Source organism: Sminthopsis crassicaudata, chromosome 2, assembly GCF_048593235.1.
Source record: "Sminthopsis crassicaudata isolate SCR6 chromosome 2, ASM4859323v1, whole genome shotgun sequence".
NCBI lineage: Eukaryota > Metazoa > Chordata > Mammalia > Dasyuromorphia > Dasyuridae > Sminthopsis > Sminthopsis crassicaudata.
This window is the reverse complement of record NC_133618.1, coordinates 655,924,216-655,947,212: the sequence shown is the minus strand read 5'-3', so window position 1 is coordinate 655,947,212 and position 22,997 is coordinate 655,924,216. Positions and strand designations below refer to the sequence as shown.

Genomic DNA, 22,997 nt, shown 5'->3' with positions numbered 1-22,997 from the left:
ATTTGATTAATGTGACTAATCAAGAAACATTATTGAATATCATTGATTCGCTAATTTAGAGGTACATTATGATATTTGATTATTGGATTTAAATGTTCCATATAGTTACCAAAGAAATGAAGATATCATTGCTTTTATGTCAGTCCCTCCTCTCCCCCCATTTCCATGTTGAGTTTATATGGGAATTGCTTTTATGAGGAGATTTAATAATTTTAACCAATTTTTTAGAAGTTTGAGTTGAGACATTTTGATGATAGACAATTTTATATTGCACATGGAATGTTATGTGATAGTCAGATTTTCTGAGCATTTAGAATTCTAGAGCTAAAGAGTTAATAATCATTCTTTCTTCTCCTCTTTTAGGTTGGAAAGGAGACTGTTCAGACAACTGAGGATCAAATTTTAAAGAGAGACATGCCACCAGCATTTATTAAGTGAGTGAATCAAAATTCTACTATGTGCTAAATAAATACTTTTACTAAGCAGAAGTTTTACTTATGGTATTCTTGGGAGGTAAAAACAATTGATCTAAGAAGTCAGCTTTGTGTCAAAAATAGGAATCAAAACTTCTCCTTTTGATTCTCAGGTTTGATTTCCGTCATTAACATTTTTACCATTCATGATTATCTCTGAGTTTTGCTTTTCATATCCGACTCTGCCAAAATCCCACCTGGCATTATGAGTGAACATGAATCCTACACTAAATGCTTTTGCAAATAGTCTACTTTGTTATAGACATAGCTAGCAAAACTGACTGAAGCTTTGGGGACTGCACGAGAACTTCATGTTGGCTAAATTTACCCCTTGATTCTAGTTGTAGCATTCAGATTTTCTATTGTCCCATTGGAGTCTGGACTTAAAATCAAGAATGTATGTATTATCTTCTACACTCTGGGCTTTAGTCCCAATTTCCATGGGCTGAGGAGACAGTATATAATTTTTTAGTAATAAATTAGAATTCCATTTTATTTCTTATCTGCTTGAATGAGTGCTTCTGCAAGATCATACTCAGATTATTTCATCTTTGCAAAAAGTTTCATTCTCCATGTGTCAGAAACTAAGATACAAAAATCTCTGGTTTTTACTGGATTCTTTTGATGTTATCTATGAAGTTCCTAAGTTGGTCTTTCTTAAGCTAACTCTTTGTGTTCTAAAATTCTGTGATTCTATTTTTTTCTAATGTGTTGTACTGACAGCTTAATAGTTTTTAAAAATGGCTCTTGGAGTCTGATATATTGTACAATTTAATTTAGCTGAACAAATATTGATTGGTCCTGGGGGGGGGGCTCCTGGGAGGAGGATGTGAAGATGAATAAGATGGTTCCTATTCTCAAGGAGTTTATAAACTAGTGGGAAAGATAACATGTGCAGAGTCACAATACGAAGCAGAATTTGATTTTCCCACAGGAGAAATTGGAAGTGTAATAAAATATGGAAGTAGGGGGAATGGCTTACTTTTGGCTTGGAAGGGAGCAAGGTGGAAGATCAGAGAAAGCTTCATGAAGGAGATATCATTCATTTTGCATCAGTCTGTCTTTTTATCTTACCTCACGGTGAACATGTTTTTATTTATAAGGTAAAAACTTGTGTAAGAGACTTGTATTTTCTGACCAAAATATTACAAATGAAGAAACTCTTCAGTAAACTGCATGTCCAGGGTCAGTGGAGGCCTTTTTGCAGTTTTAAAATTGTTTTGTACCCTAAAAATGCTCTGCAAAATCTTTATGTATGTGTTTCTGATTGTGTCATTCACTGAGTTAAAAATTTCAGATGGCATTGAAAGCTTACTGTGTTACTTCCAACCTAATAAATACCTCTAGGAAAATGGTAATGATCTCAAAGACTAGACATGGAAGCATCCCTTTGAAGCTGTCAAATGTGTATATATGTATGCCAGAGAAATAATAGAAGGGATTGTTTCAGAGACTTGGGAAGTCATGTATGAACTGATGCAGAGTGAAGTGACCAGAACCGAGGAACAATTTGTGCAATTGCAATAGCAAATGTAAGAGTTAAGAATTTTGATCAACGCAATGATGAGCCATGTATATGCAAGACACTGAAACCATAATTCCAGGGGACTGATCTTGAAGAAGGTATTGATAATGAAGAATGCTACTGACCTCCTGACAAAGAAGTAAAGGACTCAAGATGCAGAATGAGACATAATTTTTGAACATGGCTATTGTGAGATTTTCTTTGGCTAATTGTTGAAATGGTTTTGTTTTTATTTATTTATTTATTTGTTTTTAGGAGGGGGAATTTGGGAGGAAAGCAATTTGTTAGTTGAGAGAGAGAGAGATGGATGCAAAGAAACCCTGAAAGATAAACTTGTATCTTAAAATTAGACCCCAAACTATGACTATTATTCTCTAACTTTAGGGAAAGAAGAATCTGAAACTGATATTATGTGATCTGTAGTATTTAGTAAGGAACCTATTGGAAGACCTCTTTGGCAAAGAGAGGACTCCTTGAAAAGAACTTCAGTTATCTAATAGCACCTTCATAGTCCTGTGTTCACATAGCTAATCAATTAGAATTCAAGGTTTGCAGATTTTTGTATAAGATGGATATAGTATTTGATTGTTAGGGTATGAAATAAGTTACATTTTTTCATTATAATGGCTATCAGAACAGTGGTATCTGTTAAAGCAGTGTCAGTAGTGTGATAATCATGTGCCCATTGTGTAAGTGATGTATGGTCCTTACGAGGGTACCAACAGGGTTGCCAACTATTGCACTTATTAAGTAATTATGTTTTATTTATTATTATCATTCAATATTTAATGAAACTCCCTGTGCCAAGCTTTGAAAGTTTAAATTATTTTGTTCCCATTCATTTGTATGAAGTAGAGAGTCTAAAGCGACCTCAGCAGTCACCCAGTCTAATTGTATAGAAACAAATCCCTTGTATAATATTCCTAAAAATGATCATCTGGTGTCTACTTCAATCAATCAATTAAACATTTATTAAGTTCTATGTGCCAGGCACTGTGCTGGGTATTGGGGATACAGAAGCCAAAAAAAAAAAAATCAATCACTACACTCAGGGAGCCAGCTTGTTATTGGGAAGGCAACATGTATATAAACATATACTGAATAATTGTATGCAAAATAAATAGGGACATAGGGATTAGGCTTGTAATTTCTTGGTATAGATGGAATTCCTGGATGAGGAGATTCTACCAGTGCATGGAGACATCTTCTCTACAACTGAAGGGTCTAAAAAGTTGCTTAGAGAACTTCAGTGATTTAACCTAAATTTATAGGTCAGAGATGAGACTTGAACCCAAATGTTCCTGGCTTGGAGGCCATCTCTTCATCTTCCACTTTGCACTGCTGCTCACTTCTCTGAGTCTTATCTCCAAGTAGATGATGATTCAATCTAGAAGAGCTGATGAAGTCACTGAGAGAGTGGAGAGAGAAAAGAGATGGCCCAAGGCAGAGACCTTACATACATCCATAATAAGGGGACAGACTGGAGGAGCCGACATGAACAGCTGCCCAGTAGAGCATAGAGGGCTGGGAAGATGAGACCATTGGATTTGGAAATTAAGAGATCACTGGTCATTTGGAATGGGGTCAGAAACCAGTTTGCAGAGGGTTGTTAGGAGAGGTGAGCAAATGGAGATAAGTAGCATTACTTCAACTTTCTTACTTATTAGGCAAATGATAAGCTAAAACAATGCTCTTCAAGGTTAGAAATGATCTCTTGATTGCTAAATCAAAGGTTTCATCCTTCTTGACTTCTCTCCCTATTAGAATGGAAGCTCCTTGAACTCAGGAACTACTTTTCTTTTCTTTGTATTCCCAGTCCTTAACACTGTGTCTGGCACATTGTAAACACTTAATAAATACTTTGTAATTTGTTCATTGGCCATTTCCTTTTCCTCCCCTGATGGCTCTTTCTTGGCCCTCTTTTCTGGCTACTCTGCTTCTTTTTAGTCTCCTTTAATGGATCATCATCTCTTCTTCAGTGTTACTCTGTCTTAGTTTCTCTTCTGCTTTTTTTTCTTCATTCTCTTCTTTGATGATCCCATCAGATCTCATTGGTTCAGTCCTCACCTTTCCAGATCTTCCTGATCTCTCTCCTTATCTACATATTTTGCATATTGGGCTATTTTGCTTGATATCCTAATAGTCATCCCAAGCTTAACATATCAAAAACAAAACACATTCTCTTGTACCCTATCCCCATCTTTCCTCCAGCCTTCTCTACTTCTTTTAGGAGCACTACCATTCTCTTATCATTCTGATGGACGGTCTTCTTGACTCTTTTCCTGGCCTTTGGCACCCCTTCTCCCAACATCCAAATAATTGCATGTCTTTTCAATTCTTCTTCCATAATATTGCTCTTTAGTTCCCTTGTGTCTGCCACTATTGATCAAATTCTTATAAACTTCCCTCTAATATTTTGTAAGACACTCCCAATTGGTTTTTCTACTCTTAGTCCCTTTCCTCTCTATTCCATCTTTCACATAATTGCTAATAAATAATCACTGTAAGGCACAGGTCTGACCTCTATAAACTGTGATCTTTACTAAGACCTGTCTAAGTAAATTGTTTGCATTGGGGCTCACTAGCAAAGTTGTTGGGTTTTTTTTCCCCCAGAGTATGGCTCTAGCTTGTTCAACTGCATCAGATCAGTAATTAATAGATTCTGCCAAAGCCCTTATTCAGACAAAAGCTGTCATCAGCTCTTGTAATTTTTATAAGAATTTATCATCTTTTTCTACTAGTTGTCTGCGAAAAAAAGAAAGAAAGAAAGAGAAAACTTTCATAATAAATATAGTTTAGTAAAACAAAATACACATTGGCCATATCCAAAAACTTTGTGGCTTATTTTTCATTTTAAATCTGTCACATTTCTAGCAAGAGGTGAGTTATGGTTTATCATTGTTATTTTTCTTTTTCTTTTTTCTTTCTTTCTTTCTTTTTTTTTTTTTTCCCTGAGGCTGGAGTTAAGTGACTTGCCCAGAGTCACACAGCTAGGAAGTGTTAAGTGTCTGAGATCAGATTTGAACTTGGGTCCTCCTGAACTCAAGGCTGGTACTCTATCCACTGCCCCACCTAGCTGCCCCTATTGTTATTTTTCAAAATTTTAAAGTTTTAAAAATTATCCTTCTGGTTGTGTTCACTTCATTCTACATCAGTTTATATAGAAGTTTTCCCTAGTTTCCGCGGATATTACCTATTTCATAATTTCTTATAATTAAATTATCTCCTTACATAATCATTATCCATGGGAAAAGCTGTTACATAATTATTGTTGTACAAAAGGGTTTTGTTTTTTTCCTTTCTTTGGTCCCTTTTTGACACGGCCTAGTAACGGTATTGCTAGGTAAAAGAGAATTGGGCAGTTTGCTTTCTATTTGGACCTAGTTTCAAATTGCTTTTGAGAATGGCTAGATCAACTTATTGCCTTTATAGTGCATTAATTTTCTTGTTTTCCCACAACCCCTCAACTATTTGTCATTTTTCTTTTTTCTCTCATCTTTTCCAGTTACCATCGACAATCCTGAGTGTATCAAGCAGAAATCTTTCCATGGGTCATATCATATCTTTCATCTCTTTTTACCTTTTTCCTTTGATTCTGCCTTCATGGACCTACTCCCATCTGCTGAATTGCCTTATGTTCCCTTGATATAATTAATAATCAAGTCTTATTAAGTCTATCTGTAATTTCTTTCACATCTTTTTTCACTTTTCTTTCCATTCCAGTTGTCATGATCTTTGTTCCAGTTTTCCTCTCTCATTCTGGCTCCCTTTACCTTTCTGTTCCCTTTCCCTCCATCCTTACATCCTTTCACATCTCTGCCAGTGTAACAGAGTTGCAATCGAAGTACTCCATATTCAGATCTGTCCAATGGCTTCCATTAATTGTAGAATAAAGTATAAGTAGTTCAGCTTTCAAAATTTTCCAGTTTGTCTTCAACCATAGCCACCATTTGTGTGTCTCAGATAAGACTTTACTATTGTGCTCTCTCTTTGTTTTTCCACTGAAGGCTTTGAAATTTTGCATTGCTTTATCTATGCAGCTTACCTTATCCTAAAATAAATACTTTGATTATCATAAAATAAATGCCACACAGAAAAAGGTTTTGTGGCATTAAAATTGAAAATAATCTGAGGAAGAATCCCACACCCCCTTGTGTGTTGGGCCCAAGTAGCGTCCTGCCTTGCCTCTAGTTGGAACCTGAAATTCCAGTTTATTTCCAACTACTTTCTTTCTCATCAGATTTGTTCTTCCCCAAGCATGCCCTTTACTTCTCCACCTTCTTACTTATCTTTGCTCATGTTATTCTCTGTACATGAAATACCACTCCTATTAAAATGCATTAGACCCAGTTCAAAATACTGTTTGTCTAGCAAATTATATTACTATTTTAGACTATGAAATGCTTTCATTTTTAGCCTTGCTATTCCTCTAAACAGTTTGAGTCCATTCTGTTTTGGATTGTTCTGCTGGCTTGATAAAGAATATTACTGAATGTTTACATTTATGGAGTGTGTTATTATTGAATGATGCCATACATTAATCACATTTCCAGGTGACAGGCCTATTTCAGACTTTTAGTTTTTGTTTATATCTTAACACAATAATCTTGAACCATAATACTTCCATTCTTAGTTTCTTGCTAACTCGTTTTGGCTTTAATTGGACTTGAAATAATAGCCAGTTTTTACATTTCTTAAGTCTCCAGCTCCTATAATTATCTTTTTCTTCTTTCAATGAAATCATAGGTCTCAACTGAATAAACAAATCCCCTAAATACTTGAAATTGTTTGTGGCAAAATTCACATTTTAAAATTCTCTTGTAGATTTTTATAAAAGACAAGGGAGTATCTTTATTTAGAATTCATTATCATGGCTGCCATAGGCACTGGCACTTAACTGTGGACAGAAAGAAGTGTGTGTGTGTGTGTGTGTGTGTGTGTGTGTGTGTGTGTGTGTGTGTGTGTATATGTGTGTGTGTTGTTATGTGAATCTGTGACCTTTTCTATTACTGGCATATCTTTCATTATTTTATTATCTTTTATTACTGTTCTCAAATATTTATGGCTTTAAATATTCATTCATTTTTGACAGCTGCTTCTCTGCATTTTTTGACCTGAAGCAAGCTCTCTGGCTTTAAATAGCTCACCTTTGAGCTTTCTACATTGAGCCCAGTTGGATGCCACTGCTTTTCACAAACTTCCCCAAATCAAACAATTTGTGAAATTTTAAACAGGATCTTCCCTCTGGTGAACTCTGAGTGATCTTAGCAACTTGGAGAACATGTCTAAGCAGCTTGGTGATGAAATCACTCCTGGCTTATTTCTTTTACCCTTCATTTTTAAAAAAGAAACTTTGGTGATTTTTAAATTTATTAATTAAGTTTCTAGAGCAAAAGAACCTTAGAGACATTTGATTCCTATGAAATGCAGAAGGATTTGGAGGAAGGCTTCTAAACTAATCATTTGGTTGATAATGCAAAAAAAGAAAAGTTGGAGAAAATTGGTTCCTATGTAACTTAAAAAGATATAGAGGAAAGCCTCCAGAAATTTTCAGTGGAGGCTGTATGGGAAAACCTACCCAAGAATCCATGAAACCCATTGCTGTGTTGTGGAAATAAATGTCCAAGTCCTTGTTCAGCAAGCCATTGAAATGTATTGATTGATATATTTAAAATTCTATAGACTATGGTAGTTAAAATCTTATCTCTTGCTTACATGAATTGATACTAAGGGAAATTAGCAGAACAAGGAGATCATTATACATGGTAACAACAAAATTATACAATGATCAATTCTGATGAACTTGGCTCTCTTCAACAATGAGATGATTCAAGCCAGTTCCAATTGTTCAGTGATGAAGAGAGTCATCTACATCCAGAGAGAAGGAACAAAATGTATTTCACAACATAGCATTTTCATTTTTTGTGTGTGTTTGCTTGCATTTTATTTTGCTTCTCTCTCTTTTTTAAAAAACAGATTTGATTTTATTTTTCTTGTGTAGCATGATTATTGTATAATTATGTATGCATACATTGGAATTAACATATTTCTACCTTGCTTAATATATATTGGATTACTTGCCATCTAGGGGAAGGTGTGGGGGAAAGAGGGGAAAACTGGAACACAAGGTTTTGCAAGGGCTAATGTTGAAGAATTGTCCATGCATATGTTTTGAAAAATACAAAGCAGCTTTAATTAAAAAAAAAATCTCTTGGATCATGTAGAGCAGTGGTATCAAACTCAAAAATAGGACCACTAAACTACAAGTCAAGCCTCTGCTGGCAGCATATTACCTTAGAAAACTGCATATTAACATTATCTGTGTTTTAATGTAATTTTATTTTTTATTCAATATTGCCAAGTTACATTTTAATACAGTAGATCTCCGATGTGGATGATTTGAGGTCACGTAGATCCACCTCTCTGCTTTCAACGCTACTGATCTTGCAGATCATTGTTGACTTTTTCCTTAAATATTTTCAAAGAATGATGATGGTATTTAGAGTAAAAAAGGACCAACAGAAATCACATCTATCCCCTTTCTTTTACACATGAGGAAAATGAAACCCAGAGAGACACCAGGGCTTGTGCAAGATCACCCACTTTGGTAAGGACCCAGAACCAAATGTAGGCCCTGCTCCCCTGTGCTCAAGCCAGGGCTTTTCCCAGGAGGCTGTACTGCCTCACCTATCGGACTCATTTAGCAATTTATTTGAAAGTTTTGAAATTCTTGGATTGTTTCTACACATACAAAATTAAATGAAGAATAGAGGTCATTCTCCAGATCTCAGAGTATTTGTTAAAAGATCCAAATTAGCACATAATTCTCTAAATATAAAAACTACAAAGAGCCATATGTAAAATATTATTTCTTGATAATGGTTTGTTTGATAACATTTGGCAAAGTACTATGTGCATGTGTGTACATGAGTATGTGCATGTATGCATGTGCATATATATGTAATATATGTATACAAATATATATGTTACATATATATGTGTGTATATATATGTACATATATATATACATACATACATAGGTCATATATATATATTCCATTTTCATCTTCATAACCCTTTGAGGTAGATTGTATGGCTGACCCATTGTTTTCATTTTGCAGATGAGCAAACTGAGACACTGACGAGTTCAATGACTATCTTATGCTCACTCAGTTTTAAATGGCAAAGCTAGAATTTGAGTATAGATTTTTTTTATTAATCCAATATTTTTTCTACTGATTTGCAGATGAGTTTATACTATTGACTGGTATTTCTTTTTGTTGCCATCTCTTTGAGCTTATCAAGATCAAATGTCTCCCCTGGTTAAAGCAATTTCTAGGTTGTTTTTATCTTTTAATTATAGCTATTGAGTTATATTGGTTAGAATTAAAAAATGGTGAGTTTGCATGTCAATACTCATATTTTTATCATTTTCTATTGTCAGTAACAATAGCTTGTTAATATCTTTGAAGAATTGCCATATATTCTGTTTTTTTCCCTCCTTTGTTTGGTTTTGATTTTGGTCCTTTTAATAAAGTCAGTGATTTACATCTCACACCTCTCAGATTGGCTAAAATGACAGGAAAAGATAATGATACATGTTGGGGGAGATGTGGTAAAACTGGGACACTAATGCATTGTTGGTGGAGTTATGAAATGATCCAAATATTCTGGAGAGCAATTTAGAACTATGCCCAAAGATTATAAAACTGGATATACCCTTGATTCCATCAGTGTCACTGCAAGGAAATCATAAAGGAGAAAAAAGGACCCAAAAATGTTTGTAGCAGTTCTTTTTGTGGTGGCGAAAAATTGGAAAATGAATAGAGGATTATCAATTGGGGAATAGCTGGATAAGTTATATGTAATTTTATTTTTTAAAAAATGATGAGCTGATACTGAGTGAAATAAGCAGAGCCAGGAATACATTGTACACAGTAACAGCAAGATTGTGCAATGATCAACTATGAAAGACTTGGTTCTTCTCAACGGTTCAGTGATCCAAAGCAAACCCAATAAACTTTGGAGGGAGAATGCCATCTATATCCAGAGAGAGAACTATGGATATTGAATGTAAATCAAATAAAAATCAATTTCTGGTTTTTTTTCTCTCCTGTGGTTTTTCCCCTTTGTTCTGATTTTTCTTTCCCAATATGATTCATAAAGAAATATGTATTTTAAAAAGTTAGTATGCATGTATAACCAAAAAAAAGTCAGTGGTTTACTTGTTTATACAAGTTCACTTCAGCTAGACAACCAGTCATTTCCTGTATGTTAGAATAAGATTGACTTGATTTTTTTTGTCATGTTATCCCTTATCCATTGAGTCCAGTGTGTTCCAGCTCTTCTTTTTCCCTAGTCCTCAACTTTATTTAAGGGAGCATTTTAAGAATATGGGAAGGAGGTTTCTATATAGACTATAGGTCTTTTGCCATGCTCTTTTTTTTTTTTTTAAACTCCTGAATCATACATTTACCAAATATATTTTTCAACTTTTCTCTTTGCAGTAAAGTAATTGAATATTCAAAAAATGTTGATTTAATTATGGAGGTTATGATGAAGTTCTTTCTAGAATTACTTCTCTAGCCTTTGCAACAAATGTTTGTGCAGAAGCTACAATTATCTTCATGCTGGCCTTTTTGCCATTGCTTATCTGGAATCTTGTACTAGTGCCTCCTGTTTTCTATTGTCCGTGGAAGCTCAAGAAAATCATTTTTGCCAGTTTCTTTGTTTGGTCCTCCTTCCATTTAACTGCAGCTTTCTTTTATATTCTGGGTTTCATTAATAGTGAAAATGTCAAAATTGATAGTTCCTTCAGTAGTATGTAGGCTGCTTAGTCACTAGAGTGGGATTTCACATTGAGAGCTCCCTCGGTAAAGCAAGCAAATGTTCATTCATCGTCTAAAAATGGTGTGATTCTTAGCACCTTCTGTCTCCCCTCTTCTAACACAAAAGATAGAAACTCATTTTGTGTTCTGTTTGTTTCATAGATTGACATGGTTGAAAAATTTACCATTTAGTGACTCTCTCCTTAGAGTTTCCTCTCTCTAACATTGTTTCGTGCCCTTCCTGGGCTTTCCTTGGCTTAAATAGACTTCTAAACTAGATCTCTCTTTAGAGTTGACTTTATAGTCACCAATTTAAAATAAATCAATTAGCATTTTGGGTTTGTTTTGTTTTGTTTTGTTTTGTTTTGTTTTGGTGAAGGAGGAATGAATTGTGCCCTTATGTGGTTTGAGATGCTTTCAGTATGACTCACTGGTTTTTCAATTCTATTTCTAAATGTACACATACAGGTCTTTCCACTATCACTGTTTGACATTAATAGGATGAGAAGGTCTCTTTTCAGTGTACCATACAGCTTAAATATATCAGGAAGCTATTCACTGAGGAAGCCAGTGGTATTTTTTAAGTTTGAGAGCAAGCAGGCTGGGACATTGTGTTTTATTTGTTTTACTGTTACTCTCTGTCCTGTTGATCGTGTTGTACACTTGCTATGTGGTGAACTCACTCAGAGCCTATCTAATGTGCACACACCATGTTCCCAAATATATGGGTGTCTCATTTCTATAAATTTTAAATGTATTAGAGACTAACTTGCCAGCCGCCATTTCTGTGAATCATAACTGTGGGGATGGCTCTAGCTCAGATTTCCAGATGACTAATAGGCCTGGATCTTTGACCTTTCTCAGAAATAATATCTTCTTGATTCCAGTATGTTGATTGGTACTATGGATACTAACAGAATGATTTAAATATTTCTTTTAAAATAAGAAAATACTAAATGGAAAGAATTCAGTGCCAGAGGACGAGAAGTAATTTATATATTATTTTGTTCACAGCAGTTCTATAAGGTAGGTCAGGGGTCTCAAATTCAAATAGAAAAGAGGTCATTAAATTGTTCATAAGGATTTCTTTCAACAGCATATTGACTTAGAAAACCACATTAACATTATGTTGTATGTTTATTTTTGTCTTGACTCTTGTCTTACCACTGGACTTTGATGATTTGGGAAGAAAAGTGAGACTGATGACTTTTCCCAGCTCTGTCTCGCTTAAATCAAATTCGTATACAAGTCAAGACATCATCCATGATGTCATTGGTCTTTTCAAAAAGGAAAGACAGACAACAACTTTAATTCTGTTAGTCATTTTCCAGTTACAATTTAACTGGCTGGGTCACTCTCAAGCTGCTTTTGCCCCTCAGCCTTGAGTTTGACACCTCTGAGCTAGAAAATAGAAGTACTGTTGTCCCCATTTTACAACTGAAGAAACCAAGATTCTGTGAGGTTAAGGATCATATCCTGGTCTGACACTTAGTATAATACTTAGAACTCAGGTTGATTTAAGCACCAGTGCTTTTTCAGATTTTATGCTGCTTCTCAATGAGAGAATATAATTTTATGTTCAAACTCCTAACTTTAGATTTTTTTATTTAAGATATTTATCAGTATAATTGTAGAAATATGTATAGAAGAATTGCACATGTTTAACATATGGATATTGGATTACTTGCCATCTAAGGATGAGGATGGTGGGAAGGGTGGGAAAAATTTGGCACGCAAGATTTTATGAGTCAATGTTGAAAAATTATCTTTCTGGGGCAGCTAGGTGGCGCAGTGGATAGAGCACCAGCCTTGAATTCAGGACTGGAGTTCAAATTTGGTCTCAGACACTTAACACTTCCTAGCTGTGTGACCCTGGGCAAGTCACTTAACCCCAGGCTCAGGGGGGGGGGGATTATCTTTCCATATGTTTTGGAAAGAAAAGGCTTTAATAAAGAAAAGATATTTATCAGTATTATTTATTTTCTTTAAATTTAAGGTAGACATAATTAGTCTTTCTGCCTCATCTTTTCCCTTTATAAGCTATTTTCCATTCATCTGCTAAAGCACAGATCTGACCATGTTGCTTCACTGGTACCCACTTACCTCTTGAAGTCCTTTTTCAACTTAGATCCTGTTTACATCTCTGACTTTATTGTCAACGATTCCCCTTCATGTACTTTTCATTGCAGCTAAACTGACCTTCTTGTTGTTCTTCATGTAAGAAACAACTCTCTTTTGTCTATATGATTTTCACTGGTTATCTACTGACTGGGAAAAGTTTTTCTCTCCATATCAACCTCTTAGAATCCCTTGGTGTATTTTCAGTTTTTTCTTTTTTCTTCCCTCAAACTCAGCTTCAGGGCCACTATTTCCATGAAACCTTTCTTGTAAACTGCTGGTGGTTTTCTCCTCTAAGTTACATTGTAATTTTGGGGGGCATGTTTTTTAGTAACAACTCCCTTGAAATAATATATGTTCATGGATGGCAGAAACAGTTTTACATATGAAGTAAAGATTGATACAGTGTAAAGAATTCTGGCTGTAGAGTCCCAGGGCTTGGTTCCTATTTGGATTTTTTTGTTTTGTTTTGTTTTTACTGCCTGTAAAAACTGGGTAAGATGTCTGAGTCTCAATTTCCTTATTTGTAAAATGAATATATTGAATTAGATGATCTCTAAGGTTTCTTCCAACTCAATTCTGTGATCCTGTGGTTGTAGGATCTTTCTGAGTAAGAACAGGCTAATAAATAGGGAGCCATTCATGAGTGGAAAAATTTAAAGATCTGCTTACCAGGTATGAGGGTCTCAAAATCCATCTGAACTCCATTCCCAGTATTTTAAAGGATGACACATTAATCCTTCTCAGTTATACAGACATTTTTGTATGAATGAATTTATCAGATCTTTTTCAAAACTTGGACTCAGATTTTGATTAAAAAAAAAAAGAGAATGGAAACTTTTGTTTTCAGAGTAGTGAAGAGACGGCTACAAGTGAAAAGAGTATTCTAAAAGAAGAGATAGGGAGGCTCCCTAGATAGTTTTCATTAGTTCACTTCACAGTTTTATCAAGAATAGTTCTTCTTGACAAGATTAGAAGGGAAGCAATAAACTGGGAAAACATTTTTACAGTCAAAGATTCTGATAAAGGCCTCATTTCCAAAATATATAGAGAATTGACTCTAATTTATAAAAAGTCAAACCATTCTCCAGTTGATAAGTGGTCAAAGGGTATGAACAGACAATTTTCAGATGAAGAAATTGAAACTATCCTAGCCATATGAAAAGATGCTCCAAGTCATTTTTAATCAGAGAAATGCAAATTAAGACAACTCTGAGATGCCACTACACACCTTTCAGATTGCCTAGGATGACAGGAAAAGGTAATGCTGAATGTTGGAAGGGATGCGGGAAAACTGGGACACTGATAAATTGTTGGTGGAATTGTGAATCCATCCATTCTGGAGAGCAATTTGGAATTATGCCCAAAAAGTTAGCAAACTGTGCATACCCTTTGATCCAGCAGTATTTCTAATAGGCTTATATCCCAAAAAAGATGCTAAAGAAGGGGAAAAGACCTGTATGTGCCAAAATATTTGTGGCAGCCCTTTTCATAGTGGCTAAAAACTGGAAAATGAATCAATGCCCATCAACTGGAGAATGGTCGGGTAAATTATGGTGTATGAATGTTATGGAATATTATTGTTCTGTAAGAAATGACCAGCAGGATGAATACAGAGAGACCTGGAGAGACTTACATGAACTGATGCTGAGTGAAATGAGCAGAACCAGGAGCTCATTATATACTTCAACAACAATACTGTATGAGGATATATTCTGATGGAAGTGGATATCTTCAACAAAGAGAAGATCTAATTCAGTTCCAATTGATCAATGTTGGACAGAATCAGCTGCACCCAGAAAAGGAACACTGGGAAATGAGTGTAAATTGTTTGCATTTTTGTTTTTCTTCCCAGGTTATTTTTACCTTCTGAATCCAATTCTTCCTGTGCAACAAAAAAATTCGGTTCTACACACATATATTGTATCTAGGATATACTATAACATATTTAACATGTATAAGTCTGCCTGCAATCTAGGGGAGGGGATAGAGCAGGGAAGGGAAAAGTTGGAACAGAAGTGAGTGCCAGGGATAATGTTCTGTCAATAGAAAGATATGCTAGAAAAAGATTATACATATACAATCATGTTAAACAAGTTTCCACATTAATCATATTGTAAAAGAAGAATCAAAACATAAGGGAAAAACCACAAAAAAGAAAAAAAAAACAGAAAAAAATAGTGAATTTAATCTGCATTCAGATGCCATAGTTCTTTCTCTAGATGGGGATGGCATTTTCCATCTCAAGTCTGCACTGAGATAGCTAAGTCTATCATAGTTGATCATTTCACAATGTTGTTACTGTGTATAATGTTCTGGTTCTACTCACTTAACTTAGCATCAGGTCATGTAAATCTTTCCAGATTTTTTTGAAATCTGCTTGCTTTTCTTATGAAGCTATAGTATTCTATTACATTCATATACCTTAACTTATTTAGCCACTCCCCAGTTAATGGGCATCCCCTCAATTTCCAATTTTTTCTCATCACAAAAAGAGGTTCTATAATATTTTTGTACTTTTGGTTCTTTTTCCCTTTTGGGGGATGTCTTTGGGATATAGACCTAGTAATGGTATTGCTGGATCAAAGAGTATGCAGTTTTATGGCCCTTTGGGCATAGTTCCAAATTAGCCTTACTTTTAATTCAAAGCAGTATTTAGATGAGTAATCATGATTGGTGTGGTTATGTAAAAACATAAGTAGGTACCCTAACAGAAACTTTGTAGAGAAGAGGTCTCAAAATATGAATGCCTTATGTGCCTGCTGATATTTGACTGACAGTTAGGTTTTCATAGTATTCTTCTCTATAGTCCTTTTGTCTTTTATAAATATTTTAATGATGTCATAATATAATTGGACAGAAAATAAACTGTCACTTAATGAGCTTCTTTTCCCCAATTTTTAAACTCAAATCCTTCTAACATTATCTCTTATTCTATCCTCCTTTGTTCTAGTCTTGCCAAGACCCTCCCCCAATTTGTGCTTTTAATTGAACTATTATGGGATACTGGTATAAAATAATATTATTTTTCCATACCAAGTGTTGAAAATTAATAAATCAAAGAAATATGGGAAGAGTCATGTGAAATAATACAAAGGAAAAAAAAGCAGAAATAAAATAACAATATACACATTGGTTTTACATAAAGACAGTTATGTTAAGTAAAAGAATACTGGAAAAATGATTTTTGATGAATATACTTTGAATTCCTCAGTTGAATTAACTTGATATTAGTTTCCTACCATTTGTATATTTTGCTTAATTTGTTTAGCTACTCATGATAACAATAGTTGCATTAATAAAGTAGAAATAAAGGACTTTTCTAAAATGTCTATTTAGTCGATTAGTTGGAAATTTATGATTCTAACCTGTTACTTTCCCCTTAGTAACTATATTTATTTTTTTCTCCCTACATATAAATATTAAATATCACTATGTTTTGATTATCCTTCAAATTTCCTTATTTAAAAACTCTTGGTCATTTCAAGGACATGACTCATTTGTGCTATATCTTAACTAGGTTGTATGTATGTAGGGGTATAAAAACAAAACTGAAAATTCAGTTTGTTGATTTCATTTTTTTTTCAGTTAAGTAGAACACTAATTGAACCAGATCTTAGCACAGCAATGTGTCATAATAGAAGGCACATGAGCAAGTATTTGTTGAATGAATAAAAGAACAAAGATTTGACTGTTGAACTTTTTTTTTTTTGAGTATACATTAAAGAATGAATGATTTTGCATTTGCACATGTTCTTCTTGGCACCAGTCAGAGAGCACTATTAACTACTATTCTTCTATATACAGGGTTGAAAATGCTTGCACCAAGCTTGTCCAGGCAGCCCAGATGCTTCAGGCAGATCCCTACTCTGTGCCAGCAAGAGATTATCTGATTGATGGGTCGAGGGGTATACTTTCTGGGACATCTGACTTACTCCTCACCTTTGATGAGGCTGAGGTGGGTATCTTATTCTTGAGAACATTGCATGTGTTCTTCCTCGATAACAAGGTGAATTATGAGTCTCCATAGCAGGGACTCAATTCCCGAGTTAGAATTGCTTAGATCCTCTTCCCAGCTCCCCTAATTATTGAGGGAAGGGCAGATCCCTTTTCTTTTTGACTTCCGATTTTCCAACAAAGCAGGGATTATGTTTGCCATCCACTTTCTAAGGTGTTGTGAAAATGAGCCAATTATACACACCCACTCCAAGTTTGATCTTAATGTTATTGGCTTCCTTGTTAGGGAAATTAGTTTTATTTACCATGGTGATGAAATGTTAATATCTCCGTATTAATATCTTCATCTGTTTAACCTACTATTTCTTTGCTTAAATTAACATACTGAAATTTCTTTGAAGGGCTCTTGGTTGAAGTGGAGTTAGGCTCTGAAGAATAGTAAGTAGTGATGGAAACCTATTTGAGAAAGTCATATGTAGGTTTGCTATGTAGGTTGCTGAAACTTCCTTATAGTTCCAGGTATCCAAACATGCACTTGGGAGGTAGTCCATTGCCCACTTTAGAATTTTCAAGTGAAACAATGGCCCCTTATTTGGGATTTTGTAAATTTGTGTCCAAGTTCACATTGAGTTAGGTCAGTTTCTGAACATTCTGTGGTTCTCTTTTTAGGTTCGCAAAATCATCCGGGTGTGCAAAGGCATTTTGGAGTATCTCACAGTGGCAGAAGTTGTCGAGACAATGGAGGATCTAGTCACTTACACTAAGAATTTGGGACCAGGTTTGAACTCAAATAGTTTTCTCCACATTATCTCTGATCAAGAAGATAGAGCTCTTTCCTTCCTTCTTAACTTACTTGTGAAGAATGTAAAAATGTAAAAAAGCAGAAAGTGATGATTGCGACAGTTGAAATGCATTTGTATTCTCCTGGGTTTCCATATCTTCCTGTTTTGACGATAGCATCATTAAAGATGGTTCACTGTGTATGAATGTTAAATATATATTTTTTATCCTGTTCCTGTTCGGTGACATTACATTAAGCCAGATATGGCAAATGTAGCCTGAGAATGTAGGAAATAGTTTTCCATTGCTGTAATGCTGCAGGCCACCCTGAATTTTGACCTCTCACTCTACATTACACAGCATTCCTTCATTGTTTGCCAGCTGGCCCCTGGCCCTTCATGATTCTAAGCTTACTAATGAGGCCTCCTACCACCAATGGATTTTTGGTAGTCCAAGACTGAATAATCTAATGAGATTTTATACTGTGGTTATCTAAGTTTGTTTTAAAAAAAATCCTTATACAAATAAAAATTTAATTTTAGAGTAGTAATCAAGCCAAGGAGAAGGAAATTACTTTAAAATTACAGATTAAAAACTCTTAGTATGAATCCAGTTTTATTTAATGACAGTGATTATGGTCTAGAGGAGAGACCCTGTCTGCTGAGGTCAGTTCTATTATATAGAACCATTCATTTACATCACAAACTCCAAATCTTGAAAACTGGAGATGATTATGTGACATTGTCTACAAACATTGTTTTTTCAGCATAACTCTGCTCTTGGGATTCATGTCATGTTGTAATGAGTCCTTTTGAGACCTAAGTAACTAAACGTCTCTTTGTGCAGATAGATATATCCTAGACTAAATAGGCTTGTTAACAATGTTACATTGAAGTTAAAGTGTTGTAATTATGGAAATTTGTGTCTATGATAGATTTATCATAAAAAGTACTTCTAATTTGAATCATCCTGGAAGAGATCCCGGCAGACATAAGTTTCCTTAAGTTTCTTAGTAATTTAGAGAATTGAGGCATTCTTTGGACTTATGCCACCAGAATGTAAAATGTTAGAATACAGATGAAAAGATACTAGGAGTCTTCTGGTGTTATCATTATTTAATTCTTTATATCTTTATGTAAGCTTCCAAGTATTCTTTGATATTAGATTGTTGTGAGATTCTAAAATAGGATGGACAGAGTTATATCCACAATGCATCATGTGGACTGGGTATATCCAAATTCTAACTATAAGTACTCAATGGGGCCCACATTGATATTATTATTTAAGTGTTTAATAACTATTTCTGGGACGCTATTAGTACAGAATTCCTACCTAGATCTTAGAGTAGCTAAACTTATATACATCAAGCTTTAAGGGATATTCTATATTCTTTGATGTACAAAAATTTTCTCATATTGAGTTGATGTTTGTAGTATTTCTGTATTTGTATATTATGTTTATGTTTGCACAATATTTAATTATGCACACATATATGTACATGTACCTGTACCTGTAGAGAGATTGTCTGATTCTCATTGTTACTTGAACCAAGAATATGAATTTAGGGTTCCTATTGCTACTTATAACAGATGGTTTGTTTTTTATGAGCTAGGCATGACAAAAATGGCCAAAATGATTGATGAGAGACAACAGGAACTGACTCACCAGGAACACAGAGTGATGTTGGTGAATTCAATGAATACTGTGAAAGAGTTATTGCCAGTCCTCATTTCAGGTATTTATTTTCTACATTTTCATTAGAGTAGATGTTAAGTGTATGATCTGAACCTTTAAGTTCATTTTGTGTGTGTGTGTGTGTGTGTATGTATGTATGATGGATTTTAGATTTCTCTTTTATATAACTGCATATTACTTACATTACTTACAGTTTTCTCATCTGTCCATTTGTGCAAAAACAAGGAATGATAGATTTTAAGTAACTAGACTTTATTTCCAGCCAAGTGGCTATAGATTCATTTGGCTGTTAGTATGTATGAAGATTCATTCATTAGGCCACTAATTGGAGAGTCAGTTGACTACTAGTATATAAAGAGATTTAGTTGGCTGCTGGTTTTCTCCTGTACCTCTCCCCCTCACCCCCCGAATTGTTACCATGAATTTCTCTTATTCTTTGGTCCAGGGATATTTTCCTAGCCTTCATAAAAATTCTGCCTCAGGCAGGTGTAGCTCCCAGATTAACTAGTAAATATCAGATACTGGAGGCTCACTTTGCAGATTAATATCTTTCCTTCTTGACTTTTTCATACAGTTTTTATTAGAGAGCTAGATCAAAAACTGTAGAGTCATATATGCTAATTATTCCAATTAAAAAATAAATTCTCATTTAAAATTTTTTCCAATTAAAAAAATTCTGAATTTATAAATAAAAGGAAGTATCCATATACACAATAGAATTGAAAACATTGTATGTAATCTCTCTGTCTTTCTCATTCTCTCAATCTTTGAAATAATTGGGGTTAAGTGATTTGCCCCCCGGGTCATACACCTAGTAAGTGTCTGAGGTTGGATTTGAACTCAAGCCACCTAGCTGCCCCAGTGCATCTCTTGTGAAATCAAATGCTGCTTTCTTTTTCCTTTAAATCTATAGTAAATTCATCATATATCTTTCTATTCCACTTGTCTAGGTCTCCTTTTGGCTTTCCTTCTGTTTTCTTTGTACCTTAAAAAAAATGTTTCTGTAGCATGTGCTCTGGATATCATTGTCCAGACTCATATTTGCACTGGCAGGTTGAGTATCCAAAGCTTGCATGACTTTTTCCTTATCTACTCATAATCTAGGAGTATTAAAAGTGGTGAAGGGCAGTTACTTCTGTAAGTCCTTTTCTACCTCTTATGGGGAAGTCATGCAACTTCCAGGAGGTATGATAAAGTTTCCTTGCTAGACTCCTTGTAGGATTGTGAAGCAGTCTTTCCTCAGCTCTTGATTCAGAAGCTATTGGCATTCACTGACAGGATACTGATCCTTGGGTCCTCTAGGATCTTGAAAACTCCCTCTGGTCAAAGTGGGGTAGGGTAAAAAAATCAGGGGTTGAAATGAGGGGAGATTTATCTTCTGTTCTGAACCTCTCCCTCCAATCAATTCCTTCTACAATGACCTGGCTGGAGAGCTTCCCACTCTTAGCTTAGTGCCAGATGCTCAGATAACCTGAGTTTCAAATTGCCTTCCTATATATTTTAAAAATAAAAAACTTGCAGGACATGACCAGCCTCCTCAAAACAATCTGAACACATTCCTGTATGGCATAATTTCACTTGATCCATTGGCCTTTGTAGGACTTCTAAATTGATCAAGAACTTTTCACAGTACTTAAAATGTCTTTGATAGATTGATGGTTTCGACAGAAATGTTCTCACGTGGTCAAGAAAAGGAGGCACAGTGTCTTGTCATTTACTCTATATAGAGTAGGGTTGATTTTAATGACACTTCAGTGATGCTCTTTTTTTGTGAAAAATTATTTTAAATGTGGAGCTAATCCATAATCTATTGAAAACATTTGTTGCTAGGCTAGATTCAGAATAGATTTAATATAAAACTTCCAGTTAGGTCAACCTCCTTGTTGAGGTAGATCCTAGAAATTCAAAATCAGTGGCTGCTTTGTTGAACAAAATGCAGCAAAATGATCTGAAGGGCTTTGGAATTGTGATCTAATTTGGGGAGAAGAGATTTAAGAAGGGAAAGGAGAATTCAAGGAAAGAGGAGAAAAACTTGAACAGGTGACTTAAGGAAGAACCAAAGGACTCAGAGAAAAGGGTTTGAATTGAAAAAGAGACCCTCAAAAGGGAGAAATGGAGGAAGAGAAGGACCCAAAGAAAAGTTATTGTGAAAAATGGTGTTATCATTGTTAGGATTACAAAGAACCAGAGCAGGGTGAGATGAGGCCAAAAGAGATAGAAATGGAAATGATATTGTTATTGGAGCAAACTCTAGATCATTTGGACATGGAGTATAGAAACTAACAAAGGAAAATTTGAAATTTCTTTCCTCATCATCAACAACAACAATCTTGGAAGAAAGAGTTCATTCTGTATTAATGTTCATTATAAACTGCAAATGGAAAACCAGGAGTAATCTGCTATACTCCTTAGATGTTGAAAGAATTCAAAGGGTTCAAATAGACTATTGTATAAACAGAGTTCCACAGATTACAGTTCTGCATGGAAGTCATTCACTCAGAAGAGATCATAGAATTATAGATTTAGAGCTGGAAAGGCTATGAAAACCATTTCTTCTACCCTCTCATTTTACAAATGAGATAAATGAGCTCTAGGAAAGGTCACATATTCAAGGTCATTCCAGTAATAAATGGCCACACTGAGACTTGAACTCTAAATCTAGGGCTGTTTCCATTGTATCACTATGCTACCCTCCAAGAAGGAACTTTTTAAGATGTCCAAAGGGAAGATTCTGGTGTGAAGGAAAAGATGATCATGGGAGGTTTAGCTGGAGGCCATATGGATTCAGTAGCCAACTGAAATTTTAAAAAGGGGAGCATGGACAAGCAAAGAAAAGAGGATTATGAAAACCTTGCAATTGTGCAAGAAAAGTGAAAATAGTATCCATCACTCTGCATTCAGTCTCCAAAGTTATCCCTCTCAATGCACATGACATTTTCAATCCCAAGTCTATTGTAATTATTTTGTATCACTGTATTGCTAAGAGCTAAGTCTGTCATAGTTGATCTTCACATAATCTTGCTATTATTATGTACAAAATTCTCCTGATTCTGTCCAATTCACTCAGCATCAGCTCATAAAAATCTTTCCAGGCTTTTCTGAAATCAACCTCTTTATCATTTCTTATAGAACAATAATATTCCATAACATTCATATACCAATAACTTATTCAGCCATTCTCCAACTGATGGGCATCCACCCAGTTTCCAATTTTTTGCCACTACAAAAAGGGCTACTATGAATATCCTGCACATGTGGATCCTTTCCCTTTTTTTATGATTTCTTTGGGATACAAGCCTATTAGTATCTCTGCTGGATCAAAGATCTTTGGGCATAGAGGAACAAGGATGTGTATAGATGGGAAAAGATAAGACTTGTCTAGGGGGAAATAATTATTTTTAAGCTTTTTGATGAACTGCTGTGGAAGAGGAAATAAAATTATTTTGCTTGGCCAAAAAGAGCAGAAGGTAGAAGTTGCCAAGGAACCAGTTTAGGCTTAATTTGTAAGGCCAAAAAACTTGCTAATATTGAGAGCTCTCTGGAAATAAATTGAGCTCCTGTAGGAGATGGTGAGATTCCCCCCTAATTAGTAGGCTTTTTAAGCAAAGGCTGTAGAGTTCC

General features: G+C 34.9%; 1 protein-coding gene across 4 annotated transcripts in view; it reads left to right on the top strand.

Moving 5' to 3' along the window:
* Positions 1-22,997, top strand: part of VCL (vinculin) — a 108,758-nt gene that overhangs the window by 47,209 nt on the left and 38,552 nt on the right. For 2 of the 4 annotated variants that reach the window (XM_074296774.1, XM_074296776.1), the window contains exons 2-5: positions 364-434; positions 16,752-16,902; positions 17,571-17,679; positions 19,294-19,416. In XM_074296774.1, coding sequence (XP_074152875.1) covers positions 364-434; positions 16,752-16,902; positions 17,571-17,679; positions 19,294-19,416 — 454 coding nt within the window. The remainder of the gene's footprint in view (positions 1-363; positions 435-16,751; positions 16,903-17,570; positions 17,680-19,293; positions 19,417-22,997) is intronic. The other 2 variants (XM_074296777.1, XM_074296778.1) reach the window with 1 other exon arrangement.